The 18,042-nt window shown below is 32.0% G+C and overlaps 5 protein-coding genes across 6 annotated transcripts; 3 read left to right on the plus strand and 2 right to left on the minus strand.

Annotated features, from left to right (window-relative positions):
- The first annotated feature begins 1,548 nt into the window (after positions 1 to 1,548).
- LOC9317223 (CLAVATA3/ESR (CLE)-related protein 5) lies at positions 1,549 to 2,293 on the plus strand. The gene has a single exon (XM_002879258.2). It carries the CDS (start codon positions 1,625 to 1,627, stop codon positions 1,868 to 1,870), a length of 246 nt encoding a protein of 81 aa, XP_002879304.1. The 5' UTR covers positions 1,549 to 1,624; the 3' UTR covers positions 1,871 to 2,293.
- Positions 2,294 to 4,491: 2,198 nt separating this feature from the next.
- On the plus strand, positions 4,492 to 5,406 carry LOC9315372 (CLAVATA3/ESR (CLE)-related protein 6). The gene has a single exon (XM_002879259.2). The coding sequence runs from the start codon at positions 4,882 to 4,884 to the stop codon at positions 5,128 to 5,130; it is 249 nt and encodes an 82-aa protein (XP_002879305.2). The 5' UTR covers positions 4,492 to 4,881; the 3' UTR covers positions 5,131 to 5,406.
- A 5,428-nt stretch (positions 5,407 to 10,834) lies between these two features.
- LOC9315373 lies at positions 10,835 to 11,444 on the plus strand. The gene is made up of 2 exons (XM_002879260.2): positions 10,835 to 11,071; positions 11,175 to 11,444. The coding sequence occupies exons 1-2, from the start codon at positions 10,968 to 10,970 to the stop codon at positions 11,296 to 11,298; spliced, it is 228 nt and encodes a 75-aa protein (XP_002879306.1). The 5' UTR covers positions 10,835 to 10,967; the 3' UTR covers positions 11,299 to 11,444.
- LOC9315374 (phospholipase A1-IIbeta) lies at positions 11,400 to 13,324 on the minus strand. The gene is made up of 3 exons (XM_021028713.1): positions 12,981 to 13,324; positions 12,519 to 12,876; positions 11,400 to 12,129 (listed from the first exon to the last, which is right to left on the minus strand). Exons 1-3 carry the CDS (start codon positions 13,214 to 13,216, stop codon positions 11,482 to 11,484), a joined length of 1,242 nt encoding a protein of 413 aa, XP_020884372.1. The 5' UTR covers positions 13,217 to 13,324; the 3' UTR covers positions 11,400 to 11,481.
- An 81-nt stretch (positions 13,325 to 13,405) lies between these two features.
- Positions 13,406 to 17,445, minus strand: LOC9317224 (protein trichome birefringence-like 40). 2 transcript variants are annotated; one of them, XM_002881111.2, is made up of 5 exons: positions 16,945 to 17,445; positions 16,274 to 16,445; positions 14,302 to 14,477; positions 14,043 to 14,201; positions 13,406 to 13,866 (listed from the first exon to the last, which is right to left on the minus strand). In XM_002881111.2, the coding sequence occupies exons 1-5, from the start codon at positions 17,238 to 17,240 to the stop codon at positions 13,575 to 13,577; spliced, it is 1,095 nt and encodes a 364-aa protein (XP_002881157.1). In that variant the 5' UTR covers positions 17,241 to 17,445; the 3' UTR covers positions 13,406 to 13,574. The 2 variants fall into 2 exon arrangements, with proteins under 2 accessions (XP_002881157.1, XP_020884373.1); XM_021028714.1 differs by lacking the exon at positions 16,274 to 16,445 and having other exon boundaries at positions 16,945 to 17,076.
- Positions 17,446 to 18,042: the final 597 nt, after the last annotated feature.

Below are 18,042 nucleotides of genomic sequence, written 5' to 3' on the forward strand. Positions count from 1 at the left end.
ACAAGTTTTTTCTACATTTTCATTATCTTTTTACTTGAGACATTTTACGCTCTCTATTTTCTTTTTGTTTTTTGAATGACGGTCGAATGACTCTGTTCGTAGTACGGTGGAAGAGTGTTCGTTGATAGTTAAGTTTGTCATTTTATAGAATCCGATAAAACTTAAAACAACATGTGGTTTAGGATTTTGTAATTAGAGTTTATATTTTTATTATTTAAGATAAGATATTGAAAAATAAGAATTTATCATTAAGAACTAAGAAGATAAACACTGTTTTTAAAGAATAACAAGTGAAAGTTTCAAAATTTTTAGTCAAAGAATAAATTTTTATTTTTATTAACTTACAAACATTTTTGAAAACTATATTTTTGTCATAATACTAGAAAAATATTTACATTATTGGAAACAAATTGTTATGCATTCAAAGATGAGTTAAAATTGGGTTTAATATAACAACAAGATGCCAAAGCCAAAGTTTTATTTAAATTTTCAAAGTATGTAAAAGTTTTTTACACCCTGAATTTTTTTTTTTTTTTTTTGAAAACTTGCGAAAATTTCCAAAAAGTTCTTTCCAAATTCATTGAAAATATTGACAATTTCAAATGAAAATATATGATTGACATTATGGACCAAAACATTTTACCGCTAAGTTACAGAGTTACCCAGTTATAATTCTGCGTTGGCATAAACTTGTCCCAAAAATTAAAATCATATTTTAATAAAAAAAAATTGGATGTGTTATTCAGAAAGAAAAAAATAAAATAAAAGATGCTACCTAGAATATTACCTCTTACAAGTTATAAACCTGGAAATCATTAGAACGAAGATATTTGTGAATTGTGATAATACATTTTCTGAAATAATATCTTCATCAGCATGTTTCAGCATGTTTACAGTACATATTATATATCTCAAACTAGCTAGTTGTAAAAATTCGTCTTAGGATATATGTTTACCGTCGTAGACAATCACGTAATCGCTTATATAACTTGCACACATAGAAAGATGACTTTTCTATAGTACTGTTTCTTTTGACTTTTTTTTTTTATATACAATAGATTCCCAGTACCTACGGTGATAAATTCGACGGTTGTCAAAACCGTTAGGAAAAATCCGTAATAAATTAAAAAACCAAATTAATAAACTAAAATACATATAGCCTTATAGTAGTCTAGCATAAGAATCTAGATTAGTTGTAGTTTTATATTATCCTAGTAACCTTATGTCAAACACTTTTTTAATTCCTAACCAATTATATATGCATGTAAAGTCAATTCTTACTGGTCCCTGAAATATATATTTCCACCTGAGAATTCCGAGGGTTAGATCAATTGAATAACCCATATACCACAACTAATGCCTTTGTGTTCGTGCATGATCAGTTTTATAATCAAAGAAATAGGAATCGGATTTGGTTTTAGTTTGTTGTGGATCCCATCATGTTCTCCCCACTAATGACCAAAACTACTCGATTCATAAGTCATAACCGATTCAATTTATTTTTCTGTTTTCTATAAATAGAAAATCGCAATGCATACAAAACCATCATACTCTCTCGATATAATCTCATTTTGCATCTCTCTCTTAACCCCCACCCCTCAAAAGTCACCTTTCTTCCTCTACTATGGCGACTTTGATCCTTAAGCATTCTCTGATCATACTCCTAATCATATTTTCATCACAAACCTTAAGATCTCAAGCTCGAATCCTCCGTTCATATCGTGTCGTGTCCATGAGCAATGTGGATAGTCAGGTTCTCCTACGTGAACTCGGGTTTGATCTCTCTAAGTTCAAAGGTCATAACGAGAGGCGATTTTTAGTGAGTTCCGACAGGGTTTCACCGGGAGGTCCCGATCCGCAACACCATTAAATGGTCGTCACATATATAAATACTTTACCAAAGATCCAAGCACAAATAATGTGAGGACGGATCCATCATCCATGCAAGTCATATGATTATCGCTATTTCTATGTTTTCTTTCCTCTCTTTGTTTTTCATAAAACCTTACTATACGTACAATTTTGTTGTATCAAGGTTTTGGTATTCTTGTACCACCTTACCTTGATACACCAAGCTTTTTCTATGTATGTTTTCTGTGTCTCCAACGAGTTACCTTTTATGTAACAACCATTGGCTAATAATTAATGTTCCCCGGGGTTTTTTTTTTTGTTTGAGTTTTACCATTTCATTTGAAAGATAGAGGAATATAATGATTGGACGTCTTAGCACTTCAAAATGCAAACGATTAATTTTTTTGATTAGATGCTACTATGCAAGGTTTTAGAAGGTTAATTCGAGATTCAGAAAGATAAAATTTTTGAAAAACTTATCTGGATGTTACTAATATGTTTTGAATTATATCAAATTTGCAGTTTCAGCTTAGATAATGAATGATTAGTAAGAGACAGTAATAAATTGTTTTCCACAGATATTGAAAAAATCTTAGAAAATGCATTTGTTTCATCAGATATTGCAAAACTTTATTGGGTCCAGTTGTAAAAATGACACTTATGAATTTAAGTTACTCGGCTATCCTCAGAATTTTTGTTTATCATGGTCTAATGTACTGTCCAGTGAAAAATTATAAATACATGTTCAAGAGTTTTGAAATATAGAATAAATTGTAGTTATTATCCTTAATGTTGATGGTGAAGTTAAATTAATTGTATATTACATTTGTAACCAATTAAACTTATAAAATATTTCTTGCATCTAGAACCACTTAAAAATATTTTGAAACAGTTCAGCTATACAAGTCATAAAATATCTGATCCAACTAGTAAATTTAGATATAAGATATAACAAAAGTTCAAGTATAAGATTGAGACAGTCTTTAGTGTGGATCTCTGGTACTTCTACTACAGCCCAACTATTCAAACAAAGTGATCTCAAATTAATTAATTAATTTTTTTTGTCAACCACAGATTAATTAAAAAATAATTCTATGATTGATTGTCTAATTAGGAAAAGAAATATTTACAAAAGTAACTTCAAAAAATAAAAGTCTACAATAACGGACTAAGCAGTCCGCTCTAAAATTACATAAACAAAAAATAAGAGAAAGCGAGAAGAAGAAAAAAGATACACAGAGCAATCCAAAATCATCTAGCAGATTGGAGAAGCGGGTCATTCTTCAGATGATTGTATCATCGAGACTAACTCTGGTCAATCTGTTTCAAACGCCTGATAATCAATCCTTCTTGAAAGGATGTTCTTTATAGCCCAAATTAAATCTTTCATCTCCGAATGAAGATGGGAGGGACATCTCTGAATGCACTTTGCACCAAGCAGTATCGTTTTATCTATTCTTTGAAAACACCACCATGCTATACCCATAGTTGGATCTGAAGATTTCCAAGAACCATCAATCTGACATCTTATAGATACCACTAAAAAATATTATTTTATAGATTGTTATCGAGTAATAATTTTAAAAAATTATAGTCTATTTACATAGTTTTAAAATAATATGTTTTCTTGTAAGGAGTAACTTATTTGCCTATATAACCTTCACAGTTCACACCTACAAAGATGACTCCCATTAAACATTACAATGACATATAACATTACAATAAATGCTATTAAAATTAGGGGCATTTCTCAGAAATTCTCTTAGAAATATAATGTCTATAATACAAGATTGGCTTTTTCTTTGTAAACTATGCATGTTTTATCATACTTATAAGTGTCATTAGTCTTTCGGTTATCTAAGAATTTATATATATATATATATATATATATTCTATTATATATATACTCGTCACTAATAAACATAATTTTATTTTCCAAATTGTAACCAAAAATAATAGGGCGAAAACTATAATTGTATTTTAAATCAGGTATTGAAATTGATATTTTTGTTATGAAACAAAACAAAAAGTATGACTATTATCAAAGAGATATAGTACAATCGATTCTTAGTACTTGCAATTATAAATTAACATTTGTAAAAACAGGTCGGTCTCTAGGATTAGGCAAGGTAGGCATTTGACATGGATTCGAAGTAAATTCTACAAAGTTTTTTAAAATAAAAATAAAATAATTTTTAGAGAAAATAAATTTTACTCCTATTAAAATTTTTGAATCTTGCTTTAGTTTTGCCAAAGGTATTCCTATAGATCAAAACGGGACTCTCTAAAGAGCTCAAGAAAAATTCATTAGAAACAACAAAAGCAAATAAATGATTTAGATTATATATATATATATATATATATATATATATATATATATATATATTGTAGCATAAGAATCTAGGTTAGTAGTAGTGTAGCATAAGAATCTATTATCCTAGTGAACCTTATTATCCTAGTAATTTTATGGATGTAAAGTCAATTAACCAGGTCAAAGATAACTAAAATAAAAATATTGTTGGGCTAAATATATATTTTTCTCGTAACTATAACTAAAATTTTAAAAAATGGGGAGGTCAGCTGCCACCCCTTTCATGAACGTAGGTCCGCCAGTATATGGATGTAAAGTCAATTACTATACTGGTCCCTGAAGTATAGATTTCCACCTGAGAATGTCGATCGTTAAGGGTCAATTAAATAACCCATATCGTAAACAATGTTTTTGTGTGTGCATGCATGAATTTTTTTATTCTTTTTTTTTTCAACTCATGCATGAGTTTTATAATCCAAAATATGAGTCGGATTTGGCTTTCATTAGTTTCAGTTGTGGATCCCATCATGTTCTCTCCACTTGCCCAAACTAATCTATCCTTAACCTGTTCCCGTTGCATGTTTGTGTCTTTAATTACCTATAAATAGAAAATATCAACACATACAAGTCATCATACTCTCTCAGCTTCATCTCTTTCTCTCTCTCTCTCAATCTCTGCAAATCCCACAAATCACTTTTCTTCTTCTTATTCACCTTTTATGGCGAATTCGATCCTTAAGCAATCTCTAATCATACTCCTAATCATATTTTCATCACCAATCTTTAGTTCTCAAGCTCGAATCCTCCGTACATATCACCCCACGGCCGTGGGCAATATGGATAGTCAGGTTCTTTTACGTGAACTCGGGATTGATCTCTCTAAGTTCAAAGGTAATAGCGAAAGGCGGTTTTTAGTGGATTCCGAAAGGGTTTCACCAGGAGGCCCTGACCCACAACACCATTACTGATCTTTACAGATATATATACTTTACCGGAGATCGATCCAAGCACAAATAATTGTGACTGATCCATGCAAGTCGTTTGAATATCGCCATTTATATGCTTTTCTTTTCTTTTTCATAAATCTTACGTACAATTTTGTTGTACAAGGTTTTTGGTATTTTTGTATACCTCCTTATCTTTTATACATCAAGCTCTTTCTCTCTATGTCTTCTTGTGTCTCCAATGAGTTACCTTTTATGTAACAACGATTGGCTATCTATTTAATGTTCCTCTGTCTTTTATCTTTTGAGTTTTACCTTTTCCATTTGTAGCTAGGAAACAAACAAATTATAGACCCTAGAGGATTTTTAAAAAATAATAATGATTGATATCTGCACTTCAAAATACATATGACCCAACGATTAGTTTTTTTTTTTTTATGATTTGATGGCCAAACTATTAATTTAAAATTTATAAAAATTCAAAGTTTTAGTAAGAAATATTTTGTAAACTTACTCAAATGATATGTCATCCAGAAAAACTTATAATTATTAAGATTTAAAGAAAATTGCTTTTCAGCAGAAATTATATATATAGTGGTTGGTGATAGACTATGAAATTGTAAAAACAGTTTGACGCACTCTTTTAAAAATAAAGTTTTGCCGACATCAACTACATGTTGGAAATTTTGAGAGGTTAAAATTATAAACTATAAACCAAGTGTTCTTGGTCTAGTGGTTGCCACTTGTGGAGGAGTTGCCCTCTTGGTCTAGGCCAGAGATCGATTCTCCGCAAGCGCACAATTGTTAAATCTCCACTTGGCCACATGGATATGGGCCCTTGCTTTCGGCCCATTTGCATACCCGGAGAGAGAATTTATCTGTGGGCTGCACCTCCACCAAGGGATTAGTCTGGACCTCTCCATAGGTCTGGGATTACTCTGAGTTATAAAAAAAAAAAACTATAAACTCGACAAATTAACATTATTCTCCGCAAAAAGATTATTCTCTACAATTCTTTTCTACGCGCGCAGAGATAGATTCTTTTCTCTTGACTTCATTTAATTTGAATGTACTTTATCATCAATCAATAATATCCTAGCCTTGACATTCTCATATTAGTCTTGGAACGTTCTGCCACCAGTTGAAAAGATTAGTGTTTGATGACCTATGACGACAAGATTGGTAAGTATATACCTTTTGTAGAAAATAAAATAAAAAATCTACCAAATAACCTGTTTCAACAAAATTGATTTTGGACTTAGTTTTGTTGGTACGTAGATATATCAATACATATATACTCTTTTTTTCATGGCAACAGGATAAACACATTTTGTGTTTTGCAATGTTTTAAGACCTTTGACCCAGACCGACCAATTGGATCGATAAAATTGGGACCTGGTGACTATTCTGGTATGGATATATTGGTAAAACCTACAACTTATCGAACCCGCTAATAATCGATGAGTCGTCAATAATATGTTATCTGGCCGAATAACGATTAAAAAGTTATTTTAACTTATTTAGAGCGTTTAATTTTAAACATTTACTACACCTATATTTTTTTGGTAAGGGCATTTACTACACATATATGATTTGGTTTGACCTAAAATTTATTAAACTAGATGAATGCGTGGGTTTGTTTTGAAAATTGTTAAGAATAAATTATGTTGATTCTCTTTTTTCTAATCTATGTCTATTTTTGTTGTTTGTTATTTAGTAGTTAATAAAATTATATTCATCTTATCTAGTTATATATTATTTTTATGGTTAGATTCATTTTTAACTCGAAATATCAAAGATCGTATAGATTCATTTTTAGATTTATTATGGTTAGATTCATGTATAAATCTGATTGTTTATATATCTAAGATCGTAATATTTTCACTATCATAAATACATACAACAACAATATAAGATATTTTGATATAATGATATGTAATTATGTTACTTGTGTGGTTTGAAACTTGCCTAATTTAATTATAAATAAACAATTTCTTGTTCTATGTACTATTCTTATCTAGTATTCGAGTCACATCTGGAAAGGCTCATGATTAAATATTGGATTGACATCATTTGAACACGATCTCAAGAGTTTTCTATGAAAAGAAAAAAAATAAAAATTGAAGAGTCATTTAAGTGAACATTTTTAGATCTTCTGCTATTGATATAGCCATATAAGAAAAATAGTCAGTGTCATGCATGAATTCTTTGGTATGTCTAACGTCTCAAAGACACATTACTTAAAAAAACTTCATGTCAATGTTACTAATTTACCATAAGGAACAAAAATGAAAAGAGAGAAGACCATATAATAAGTCGTATATGAACCATAACGTAATAATGAAAAAGACTCAAAGTAAAATTACTAAACTAACTAGGATCGGACCCGCGGTCCACCGCGGGAGAATATTGGTTTACATACGTTGCGTTTAATATTGTGTGTGTTTTTTAGTAGAACGAATCGTGTAGTATACTTATAAGTATTCATAATAACGAATTGTAGAGAAAATGTAAAATTGTTTATAAATATACCCATCGTATTAATTATGATTTACAAAATAGAATTTTGTGTTTTAAAATTCTAAAATTAGACGATTCATGGGAATTAGAGCAGTCAAAATAGGTCAAAAATCGTGGGTCGAGCCCACATCATCTCACTATGGGGCAGATTTGGGAAAATATATTAAACCCGCAAATAAGCGGGCCACATGGATTAATTCGCAGTGGGTCATAGGTTTAATCGGTTTTCATCCGTGGGTTGACGGATCAGCCCGCATATTAGTATTTATTGATAAAATTATAATTTATTCAACATGTGGTAATTTAAACAAACTTTTAATAGTATTTTTATTTATTTTTATTTTAGTAGTATTTTAAATTTTGGTTACTTTAAAATTATTTAAACAAAATCCATGGACAATCCCGCAAATCCGCATACAGTCGCGGGACGGGTTTGTATTTCATATATGCTACCCGCGGGTCGTGCGGACCGACTAACACAAGTCAAAATATTTTTTGTCTATCGCAAAACGGACTTAACGGGACGAATCAACTCGCTTTGACAGTTCTAATGGGAATAATATTTAGTCATACAACAAAATGAAGTTTGGACATAGTAATAATAGAATATGTATCTTATTTGTTAGATGAGAGATTGAAAGATGAAGTATAATGATTAAAAATTAATTATTATTTTTCATGATTCACAAAATTTAATAAATACTTATCATCTTGTTGAATAATTCTAAAATCATATTCAAAAAATCTTTATAAATTGAAAATTAAACTTCTTTGGTAAGCTATAGGTATGAAAATATCATAATTTTGATTTAATCTAATTAAATTAATATTAGTTACATGGATTTCATATCTATTTAATTTACACGACCAAAATAAAAATATCTATTTAATTTATACAACCAAAATAAAAATATCAATTTAATTTATAAAACATATTGGTTATTTGTGATAAATTTTCTAGAAATCTTTAGAAGCAAATAAAATATCTTTCAATTAATGATAATTGGCTAAAATGAGCGAAATTAATGACAAAAACGTTGATTGTTATGGAATTAATCCCAAAAATATATGAACAAATTTATTATACGTAATTAATGTATAATATTGTTCGGAATATGCTTTTATTATTAGTTACCATAAGTACAATCAGATTTTATTTGATTTCCATAAATATTTGATTTTATTTCGATTTTTCATTTTTAATTCGAATTTATATTCCAAAAAAATTTCAAAGATCCGATTTCAGAATTTCGGGACAATTTTCTGATTTTAACCCGACCCATTTTCATTTGTACTTCTCTTTTAATAGTATAGAGATAAAAAGTTAGGTAGCAAACAGTTAAACTACAATACAAATAAATTTTCAGTCATTATCAAGATCATTGATAAAAAAAAAGGTAAAATAAAAAGAGTAGAATAAAATTAAAGTAATGTTTGATTTATTAATATAATTTTGTATTTTATTTTATTTTGAAGAAATCAATTAATAGTAGGATTGATGGAGGATTTAATACAATCAAGGCCATTTATTTATTTTTCATTTAATTTTGTTATTTTTTATTTTAAAATGACACATGTCATCTTCTTGTGTGATGATGTGACAATTATATAAAGAGAGTTGGCCAACTTTTATATATATGATTTATAAATTTTTTGGGAAATTTCTTTTAACTCATTTAATGTTCTACGCCCGCCCTTTTGTGAATTTAATTTACAACTACAATGACTTTGTTTATTTTTTAATAAATATTCAGAGTTCCACACTTTCAAACCATAATCTATTTCATTATTTAGAATCAAATTTTAGATATTCCGATTTTAAAGAATAGTTCTCCGCATCATAATGACTTTTTTGGGAAAATAAAGCAACAATGAAGATAATACATAATATATCTATATTTATGTTTAAATTTTATTAATATATTGACCCGTAGGCTTGATTGCCTCGCTAAACATTGCTTTTGGGATGTATGGATGGGTTATAAAACATGAAATGGTTGGTTGAAAATTTAGATATATTATTATATAATTATAATTATTAAAATATACGAAGTTATCATGAGAAAAGATTAGTTGAACAAATGTCACATTCAAAACATGGGCCTGACACCCCTTGTTATCCGTGAATAAATAAGAATGGGGGAATACATAAAATGGGCCTCGTTCACTTGTCTTCTACGGCAACATATGATTGTTAATCCAATTAGTAAACCCACTTCTCTAATAATAGTAGCTCACAAAACAACAATACTCGTCACTTTTATCTGTACAGAAAAAAAACATTCCAAAACAAAATCAATATTTTCACACAAATATACATTGTCTCAATTTTTTAAAAAAACTCACCAGCATCATTGACAAAAGTATTAGGAACAAGCTCAGCTCCATCAGACATCAAAATGCCTATGAAGGAGGAAACCACCTATGGTTCCAAACGCGCTGCGTCTAACCCCGTAACCCGTCTAAGTTTTGTAATGGGACACAAATAATTCACAATTTTTAGTTGACTAAGACGCATTCATTGTAAAACTTTTTTTTTTTTTTGCTTGAATACAATTTTACATTCATTCAAAAAAAAAAGATCTGAAAAACTATTCTTAAAAGAAACAAAAAGTGAATGATCAAAGATCAAAACTTTTAGAGATTTGGGGACATTTTGAAAAACCCTAGATCGAGAGAGAAACAGAGTTTTTCCTTCCTTCCAAAAACACAGAGAGTAAGAAAAGAGCAAAGAAATGTTTCTTTTACCTGGTACCGGAGATGTCGTCATCGCTGGAATCATGTCCTTGAAGAGGTTGCATCATCAGTGAGTGATCAAAGATCAAAACTTTTAGAGATTTGGGGACATTTTGAAAAACCCTAGATCGAGAGAGAAACAGAGTTTTTCTGGTTTACCTGATAGCCAGAAATGCAGACGGCCTGACTACCCCCTGACACTTAGTCGGAAGGCATTCCAAACTCGGGATAGGCAGAGTGGTAGCCCGTAAGAGCCTAACCGTTAACACGGTGGACCAGTCCACTATGTAGCATCTCGGTGCGTTCCTACCGAGGCCGACCGGATAGTCGATAGGGTTAAAAAAAAAAAAAAAAAAAGGTGTTTATCTACATTACTTATTTTGGAATGGTCATAGTCTTGACTCTTGACTCTTGACTCTTGACTCTTGACTCTTGACTCTTAAATGCATTTAATAGGGATTGTCTACCAAAATAATAAAAAAGTAAGACGACAGATGCACCTAACAACAACGCGTCCCTCTCTCCAAGACGTAGAAAATTCACAAAAGACGACTCCACAAGTCACATCTGACATCTCTAACTGAAAACTCGCCGCCGGAGCCATCATGTGCGACGGAGACTGCCGTCCTCTCGGTTTCCTCTTAGGTCTTCCCTTCGCCTTCCTCTCTCTTCTTCTCTCCATCATCGGTGTCATTATCTGGATCGTCGGGTCAGTTCTGTTCTCTCACTGATTTCACTTGATATTCGAAGTAATTGGGATTTGGAATCATCGATTTAGCTTCTGATTTCTGGTGAATTTGTTTGTTTGACAGATTGTTGTTATCATGCATATGTCCATGTTGCTTGTGTGTGACTGTACTAGTGGAGATGGCAATTTGTTTGATTAAAGCCCCAATTCATGTTATGGAGTGGTTCATGTCCAAGATCCCTTGTTGAGATCTTCTTCTTCTTCTTCTTCTTCCATGTACATAGTTAACTTCTCTTGTTAAATCTTTAGTATTGGATTTGCTTTTATGTTCTGGTGAAAAAGACTGAGATTTGGTGCTTCTGATTTGTTTGCAATAAATAGCATTTGTTCTTCTTTTACAAGTTTAATAACATGAAGTGTAGCTATTATATTCATGGGAATTTGCAATTGTTTTCTTCTTCTTCTTCTTCTTGTTTGTTCTTTGACCTGTCACCGTTTAGTTTCCATGTCCCATCATCACTTTGAACCATTCCTTTGTTCTCAAGAACCCACCAATGTCCTGGTACTAAGTACTTATCTTCAAGAGCATCTAAACCTTTGTTCACCAGCGCAATATCGCGGTTTATCTCTAGTTTGAATTCTCCTTGATTGTGTTGTGTCCCTGCCACGCCGTGTAAGTAAGCCTCCAGGTTATGGAAATGTCCCAGGTTTAGAGATCGTTTCAGGTACTCTGATTTCAGTGTGTTGATTTGAAGCTCCTCGCCTACATCTGTGAACCTGAATACCGGGTAACGCGGAATGAGATCTGGGACATTTGTTACTCTTAAGATGTGGAGGTGTTCGAGAGACTCTACGAGTCTTTTGAAGCTGCGGTCACCGATACGGGGACTACCAAAAGCGAAAACTGTGACACAGGATAGCCTGTGTTGTAGACTTGGTGTGATCTTAGGCCATTCGTTATGGAGAAAGTCTGCGGCGGATAGAATCGACATAACTGCGCCCAAGCTATGGCCTGTTAAGGTGATGGTAATGTCTTCGTCTTTGTACAATTCTAGTAACCTTTTAAGCTCTCCTTGAACCTGAAAACCAAAACAGAGCCAAACCAATGGAAAGAGAAGTAATAAATCAAAACAGTAGGGATGCTGAATATAGGTATGTTAGGGTATGTTAAGAAATGTCAAAACTCTAGAAAATAGCCCTGTGTCTGTGTGCGGTTCAAGCCTAAGCTAGTGATGAGCCAGGCAAAGCCCGCAAGTGGAGTTCTTTGTATCACTCTCAGATTAACCACAGGTCATCTGTAGTTAGCAGTTTGAAATAAGTGGCGGATTCACATTTTAAAATCTGAACCAAAACCAGTCGGACTCAAAACAGACTGGGCTTAATTGGCCGGACTCAAACCGACCTGTCAAAACTTACAACAAACCTACATTCAGTGAAGTTAGTAGGGAGCAGTTTTTTTTGTAGAGACCTGCTCTTGTGCACTGGTCTTGTCAAAACGCGATCGCGGATCAGTGGATGTATAAAGAGACAGCCAACCATTGGCTATGCGAGGCTCGTCATTCGGGTTAGCTCGAGGGAAAACAGTAACAGCTGATTCAAGTGGGAAATCGAAGTCGTTAGCCCACTCGTACAGCTGAATGGTTCCTCGCCATGCAACAACAATGTCCCTCCTCCCTAACAACTTCTTGCCTTCGTCTGTAGCCACCGCAATGTAACCCAACCAGTTAGACTCTTTGTTCCATGCTTCCCTTGACAATGATTTGATTATGAAACATTCTGGTAACCTTATGGACGAAGTTCCATATATGTACTTGGTCACCTCGTACCTGGATGATACATTTTTGCACATGTTTTATGTAGGGGTGGGCATGAAATCAAAAATTTCCCAAACCAAAACCGTATAAATGATATTAGTAGATACGTTTGTTACCTGAAAGGGTTTGCTTTGAGGTAACCAGTTCGAGCAAAGAGCTCTTCTTTGGTGTAGCAGCTATCTCCTACATATTTAGACCTGCGGTCACTATTAAATGCAACGTAACCGACCTCAGCCATGTCACCATAGTGTAGGATATAACGACGTAGATCCAAGTCAAGAGGATCAAGCAGGTCTTTCCATTTGCTATTGCCGCTCAATTCTTTCCATCTCTTGGCGATGTCTCCGACCATTTTCGCTTTTCTTCTGATCCTATCCTCCACCTCTTTGTGTCGTCGTAAAATTTGTTGGGAGTGTTCAAAGGTTTGGATAATGCGTGTAAGTATTGGTCCTTAATACATGCCCTTCACACAAGTTTTGCTTGTTAAAGACTTGAAAGTGTAAAATACGCACGCTATAAGAGTTTGGAAAAGAAATGAAAATATAAAAAATTTATGGAGAATTTAAGCTGATGTTGCATGTAAACTAGTAATAATGTTAATTACATTTTAAGATTAAATTAACAACGGACGAATATCAATCACAATCACACAGGAATCTCACGAACTATTTATAAAATAGTAGAAAAAAATTATATGTGTAAAACGAGAACTAGGAAGTGAGAAATGCGTAGAGAAGTGAGTTCCAAGTATCAGGGAGTCCAGGGAGACACCAATGACTGCAGTCAAGATCCTTTGAGAGACCATTGTAGAGACTTGGATGTGCGTCTTTGCGATACTCCGAGAGGGTGGTGAGATCGAGAAGATGGACCGGCTTCTTGATACGGCTCAACACTTTGTTAACCACAACCCAACCTAAGGGCAATCCTCCTGGATATCTTTGTCCCATGAACGGCTGAGTTTGACCATTGCACGACTTCAATGGTTCGTTCCACTCTCTTCCGCTGTTTTGAAAGACAATCAATGTTTTGAAAATGTTTATTTCAAAATCCATCGGTTTCCAATTCAAAACTTAATGGTAATAACTAGACTGACTCGTGTTCTTTTTAGATTGATGTCTGATTCTGGATTCCGTTATTTTAAATCAAGTGAGAGAGAGGGAGAGTGAAAGAAAACTTACTCATAGTGGACAGGAGAAACACCTTGAAAGAAGACTTTAGTGCGTGAAGGGACAATGTTATTGTTAATCCAACGAGCCCATGTGTTAAGTCCTTTGTAATAAGCCACAAGCCTGTTCATGTCTTTGTACAATTGGTTTCCTTCCCTCATATAATCCCACCTGGTAAATCATTATTAAACATTTAATAAAGAAGCAAATTAATATAGTTAATGAAAAATATCAAAATTGAGACCCATAGAGTTAAGTGAAGTGATCGTACGGCTGGAGTCCAGAGGTGTGAGTCCACCAGTGCCACGAGTTGAAGATAAGAACGTCCATGCCAAGCCAAGCATCGGCTTGTTTGATGGAGTCAAGCACAAGCACTCTTCCTGCCTTTTCTTGAACCACGTCTACTAGAAACTGTGTTCTATACAAATGTATCGTCACTCCATAATCCTGCCCATTTTTTTGTTTAAAGATATGTAGAGATACTAATTAGTGACAAATACGGAGGTAAAACAAAAATTAGTAACAATACAATGGCATAATCAGTCAATTGATATAATTTTTTTGGGTTTTACAGTTTAGTCAATTAATATTTGAACGAGGCATTTCCTAAAAAGGAAAAGAAAAAAAGTTGATATTTGTGACTTTGTGTGTATCTCATTAATTCCTACGTGATTCAACATCAATTTTGAGAACAAAAGAAATGTCAAAAAATAGATAAAATTGAAACATTACTTCCCTTTCTATATAACGTTAAAATATTACTTTTTAAACATGCATATAGTATATTCATATACATGCCTTCGATAATTTTATCAAACCAAAAGAGAGCGAAACACGTAAACCACCATTAATAAAGAAGCTAGCTAGAGATCAAAGTCAGCTCCGATGGAGGCAGACTTGTCACTGTTAAGTCGCTGTCTATATGTTATATATGGAGATCCCCAAAAACAATTGATATTGAATAAAAAGAAAAAATTAGTTAAATTTCTGAATGTCCACTTGTTAATACACTTTGTGATTAGAAAACGACAATGAAGAAGAAGACATTGACCTAAGTAAGTGGTTATCAAAATCATTTTGTACATGGTGTCTTAATGATCTAATCTGTCGTTTATGTTTGGTTCTATTATTGAAAACTCTCTGAGAACCTTAATTAACTACGACTCACGTCAAATATAGTCCGTATTTAAAATAATTTTACAGTTGTCTTTGCCACAAATTTAATATCCTTAATGAAACCATATAGGATTATCTAAACCAACCCAATTTTTTAAAACATTGATAATCATATTTCAGAAGATAAGGAAGATAGTGACGTGAACTCTGTTTCAACATCAATTTGGAATAATAATTCGCAGTCATGTCTCATTGTCATCTACATTAGTATCATTTGTCATTCTTTTACATTTATTATTATATGACAAGTGTTTGATCCATCGATCCCCAAAGGAAGTTTACATAACTACGTATCTGATCCTCATTTGACATAGCATTATCATTTATCATGCAGGCACTAAATTAGCATATATGACTCGTTCTTTTTTTCTCTGATGTAAAATTAAATACTCAAAACCAAACAATAGAACCTAAAAGCATTAATATTAAAAAGGTAAAGATTCGAGTTCAATTGCCAGAAGCTATGACTCGTCCCATTAAAAGTAGGAAAAACAAAAACACTGTTTTATCAAACAAAAAAAACATATAAAATACTGTCCATAAGGTTATATATATTATTATTTTCACTTACTGTAAAATTTCTCCAAAGTAATTTAGGTTTCACAAAATTTCAGAATTTAACAGACCTACATAGATGTTCGCTCACTGACACAAAGTGGGTTTTTAGTGAGTAATTTTTAAATAGTTAGTTACACCATTTTAAAAACTATTAACTTAGAAAATGTGCTATTTTCGGTAATTTCTAACTAGATTGAAGATAAATCAGTAACTAGTAAGACAAAAGATTTGGCGATAACTGTACAATCGTCAATGATTATTTTTGTACAAATTAATAATTTAAGTAGGCTTCTACTTTTCTAGTACTGGTGTTCGGTGGTCACTTGATAAAGCTAGGATCTTTTATATGATATCAAGAAATAATCATAAACAAAAAAGTTTTTTATCAAAGAATCAAAATAGAAACGTTTACTTTTAAGTGAAGTTATTGATATGTGAAAATAGAAACAAAAGTAGAGAAAAATAAAATAAGATATTATATAAATAAATGAAAAAAAAAAAATCAGAACCTGGAAAGTGAGGGAAGTGAGAGGTTGGCTTCGACGAAGAGAGTACTTAGCATTAGGGAGAGAAGCATGAAGCAAACAGGCCAACGATTCGAACATGTTAAGACTCAGTGAGTCACCTACCATCATTATCTTCTTCCCTCTCATTCTCCTCATAAAATTCACCCCATCGAATCTGTTAAGTCGTTTTTAATTCCTAATGTATTGTTAAAACCTCATTTGAAAAACATATCTTATAAACTTAATTATGTTTCTTTGGACCCAATTCAAAGCCAAAATATTCAACTTTCTGCATGATCAAGATACTAGTCAGACTTTTCATACTCGTTCATTTGATACCAAAAAATAAATAAAAACGTTTTGGAACACGATAGAGGTTTAGGTCTCGATTGTTTGTTCGCGTTTGCGTTTATATATAGTGTATATCTTTTGTTTTCAAATAAACTCATAATCTTTACTATCTTCAAACAAAACTCCTTTTTAAAATTGTGAACGCAAACACCAACAAGCCTTTGTTTACAATAGCTAACGTATTTTATAAGAAAAAATATATATATTTTATACACAGACGCAAAAATTAGTGTTTGAGCCAATCCAAATAATTAGCTTTTCTTATAATTAACTATTGAAACTCTAGTGGTTAATACTTAATAGTAATACATGTGGAAAAATACCTGGGGAGAGGACAGGAGAAAGGCTGCCATCGGAAGTGTTGATAGTTAGTGTCGGGTCGACCCGCTTTCTGGCAGTTGAATTCGTAATCAATGAAGGGACAATTAAAAGCACTATAGAGAGGATATGTAGAATCATAGACCCATTTTCCTCTAGCCAAATTGCATCTCCCTCCACTCAACAAGCTTGTGCTGTTTTGTCCCAAGAAATGTTGTTGAGATTGTGCTAATAGTTCAGGAAATGAAGAGAAGAGTATGAGAGACAGAGAGGCTAAGTTGAGTTGGAAACAGAGTCCCATTTTGTTTTTGGGGTCACTAAGAAAAATGATCAACTTATTCTTCAAGCCTCAAGCTTTTTTATAGATAAAAAAAATGTCTTTGTATCTACAGTGAATTCTCTTGTTTACCTTTCTGGCTTTTTTAATTTGTTATATTATTTTTGTATACAATATACATATTTATATCGTGGATAATCATTAGACTTAATATATACTTTAGGGGCTGATAAAGGTGATTCGGATTCAAATGGATTAATTGAATAAAATTTGTTATAAGAAAGTTAATTCTAAATATCGGAAATCAAACTAAAATTGTAACTAGTTCAGCCGAAAGTTTTTTTTTAACGTTTTTTATAATAAAACCATGTATTTATATAACTATATACTTAATATTTAAATGCATATTAATTATTAAAAATATATATTTCATATATTTTCTGCATGCACTACCATTTTTGATAATTATTAACTTAAAATGGGTTCCTTGCAAATTTCGCTTAACAAATTTAATGTTCTCAAACGATAATTTTTAATAACCAAATTATTTCATGAAAAAAAAGGAAGAAGAAAGAAGATAATTTGACTCAAATTAAAGTAAAAACTATAGTGTACATATTCCTACTAACAAAGTAATCTAGCTAATGTAGAAATCAATGTCACTACAAAATTCAGTTATTGGTTATTGACAGCAAGATTAGTTTTAAAAATCAAGAGATCCATTATATTTCACATCAATCATGCTGTGTTTATCAATTTTCATGAATCATTTTTAAGGGTTTATATTTTATCTGCGCAGCCATTGGTTTAGCATGCATGTTGTAAT

Source organism: Arabidopsis lyrata, assembly GCF_000004255.2.
Source record: "Arabidopsis lyrata subsp. lyrata unplaced genomic scaffold ARALYscaffold_4, whole genome shotgun sequence".
Lineage (NCBI taxonomy): Eukaryota > Viridiplantae > Streptophyta > Magnoliopsida > Brassicales > Brassicaceae > Arabidopsis > Arabidopsis lyrata.

Excerpts from the sequence above, each read along its gene's own strand:
- LOC9317224 (XM_002881111.2), bottom strand. The coding sequence starts at position 17,240 with ATGGGACTCTGTTTCCAACTCAACTTAGCCTCTCTGTCTCTCATACTC. Across the intron at positions 14,478-16,273 it reads TCACTTCCCTCACTTTCCAG|GATTATGGAGTGACGATACA; the intron begins GTTCTGATTTTT and ends AAAAATGGGCAG. Across the intron at positions 14,202-14,301 it reads CACACCTCTGGACTCCAGCC|GTGGGATTATATGAGGGAAG; the intron begins GTACGATCACTT and ends ATGATTTACCAG.
- LOC9315373 (XM_002879260.2), top strand. The coding sequence starts at position 10,968 with ATGTGCGACGGAGACTGCCGTCCTCTCGGTTTCCTCTTAGGTCTTCCC. Across the intron at positions 11,072-11,174 it reads GTCATTATCTGGATCGTCGG|ATTGTTGTTATCATGCATAT; the intron begins GTCAGTTCTGTT and ends TTTGTTTGACAG.
- LOC9315372 (XM_002879259.2), top strand. The coding sequence starts at position 4,882 with ATGGCGAATTCGATCCTTAAGCAATCTCTAATCATACTCCTAATCATA.
- LOC9315374 (XM_021028713.1), bottom strand. The coding sequence starts at position 13,216 with ATGGTCGGAGACATCGCCAAGAGATGGAAAGAATTGAGCGGCAATAGC. Across the intron at positions 12,877-12,980 it reads CTCAAAGCAAACCCTTTCAG|GTACGAGGTGACCAAGTACA; the intron begins GTAACAAACGTA and ends TGTATCATCCAG. Across the intron at positions 12,130-12,518 it reads AGACCAGTGCACAAGAGCAG|GTTCAAGGAGAGCTTAAAAG; the intron begins GTCTCTACAAAA and ends TTTGGTTTTCAG.
- LOC9317223 (XM_002879258.2), top strand. The coding sequence starts at position 1,625 with ATGGCGACTTTGATCCTTAAGCATTCTCTGATCATACTCCTAATCATA.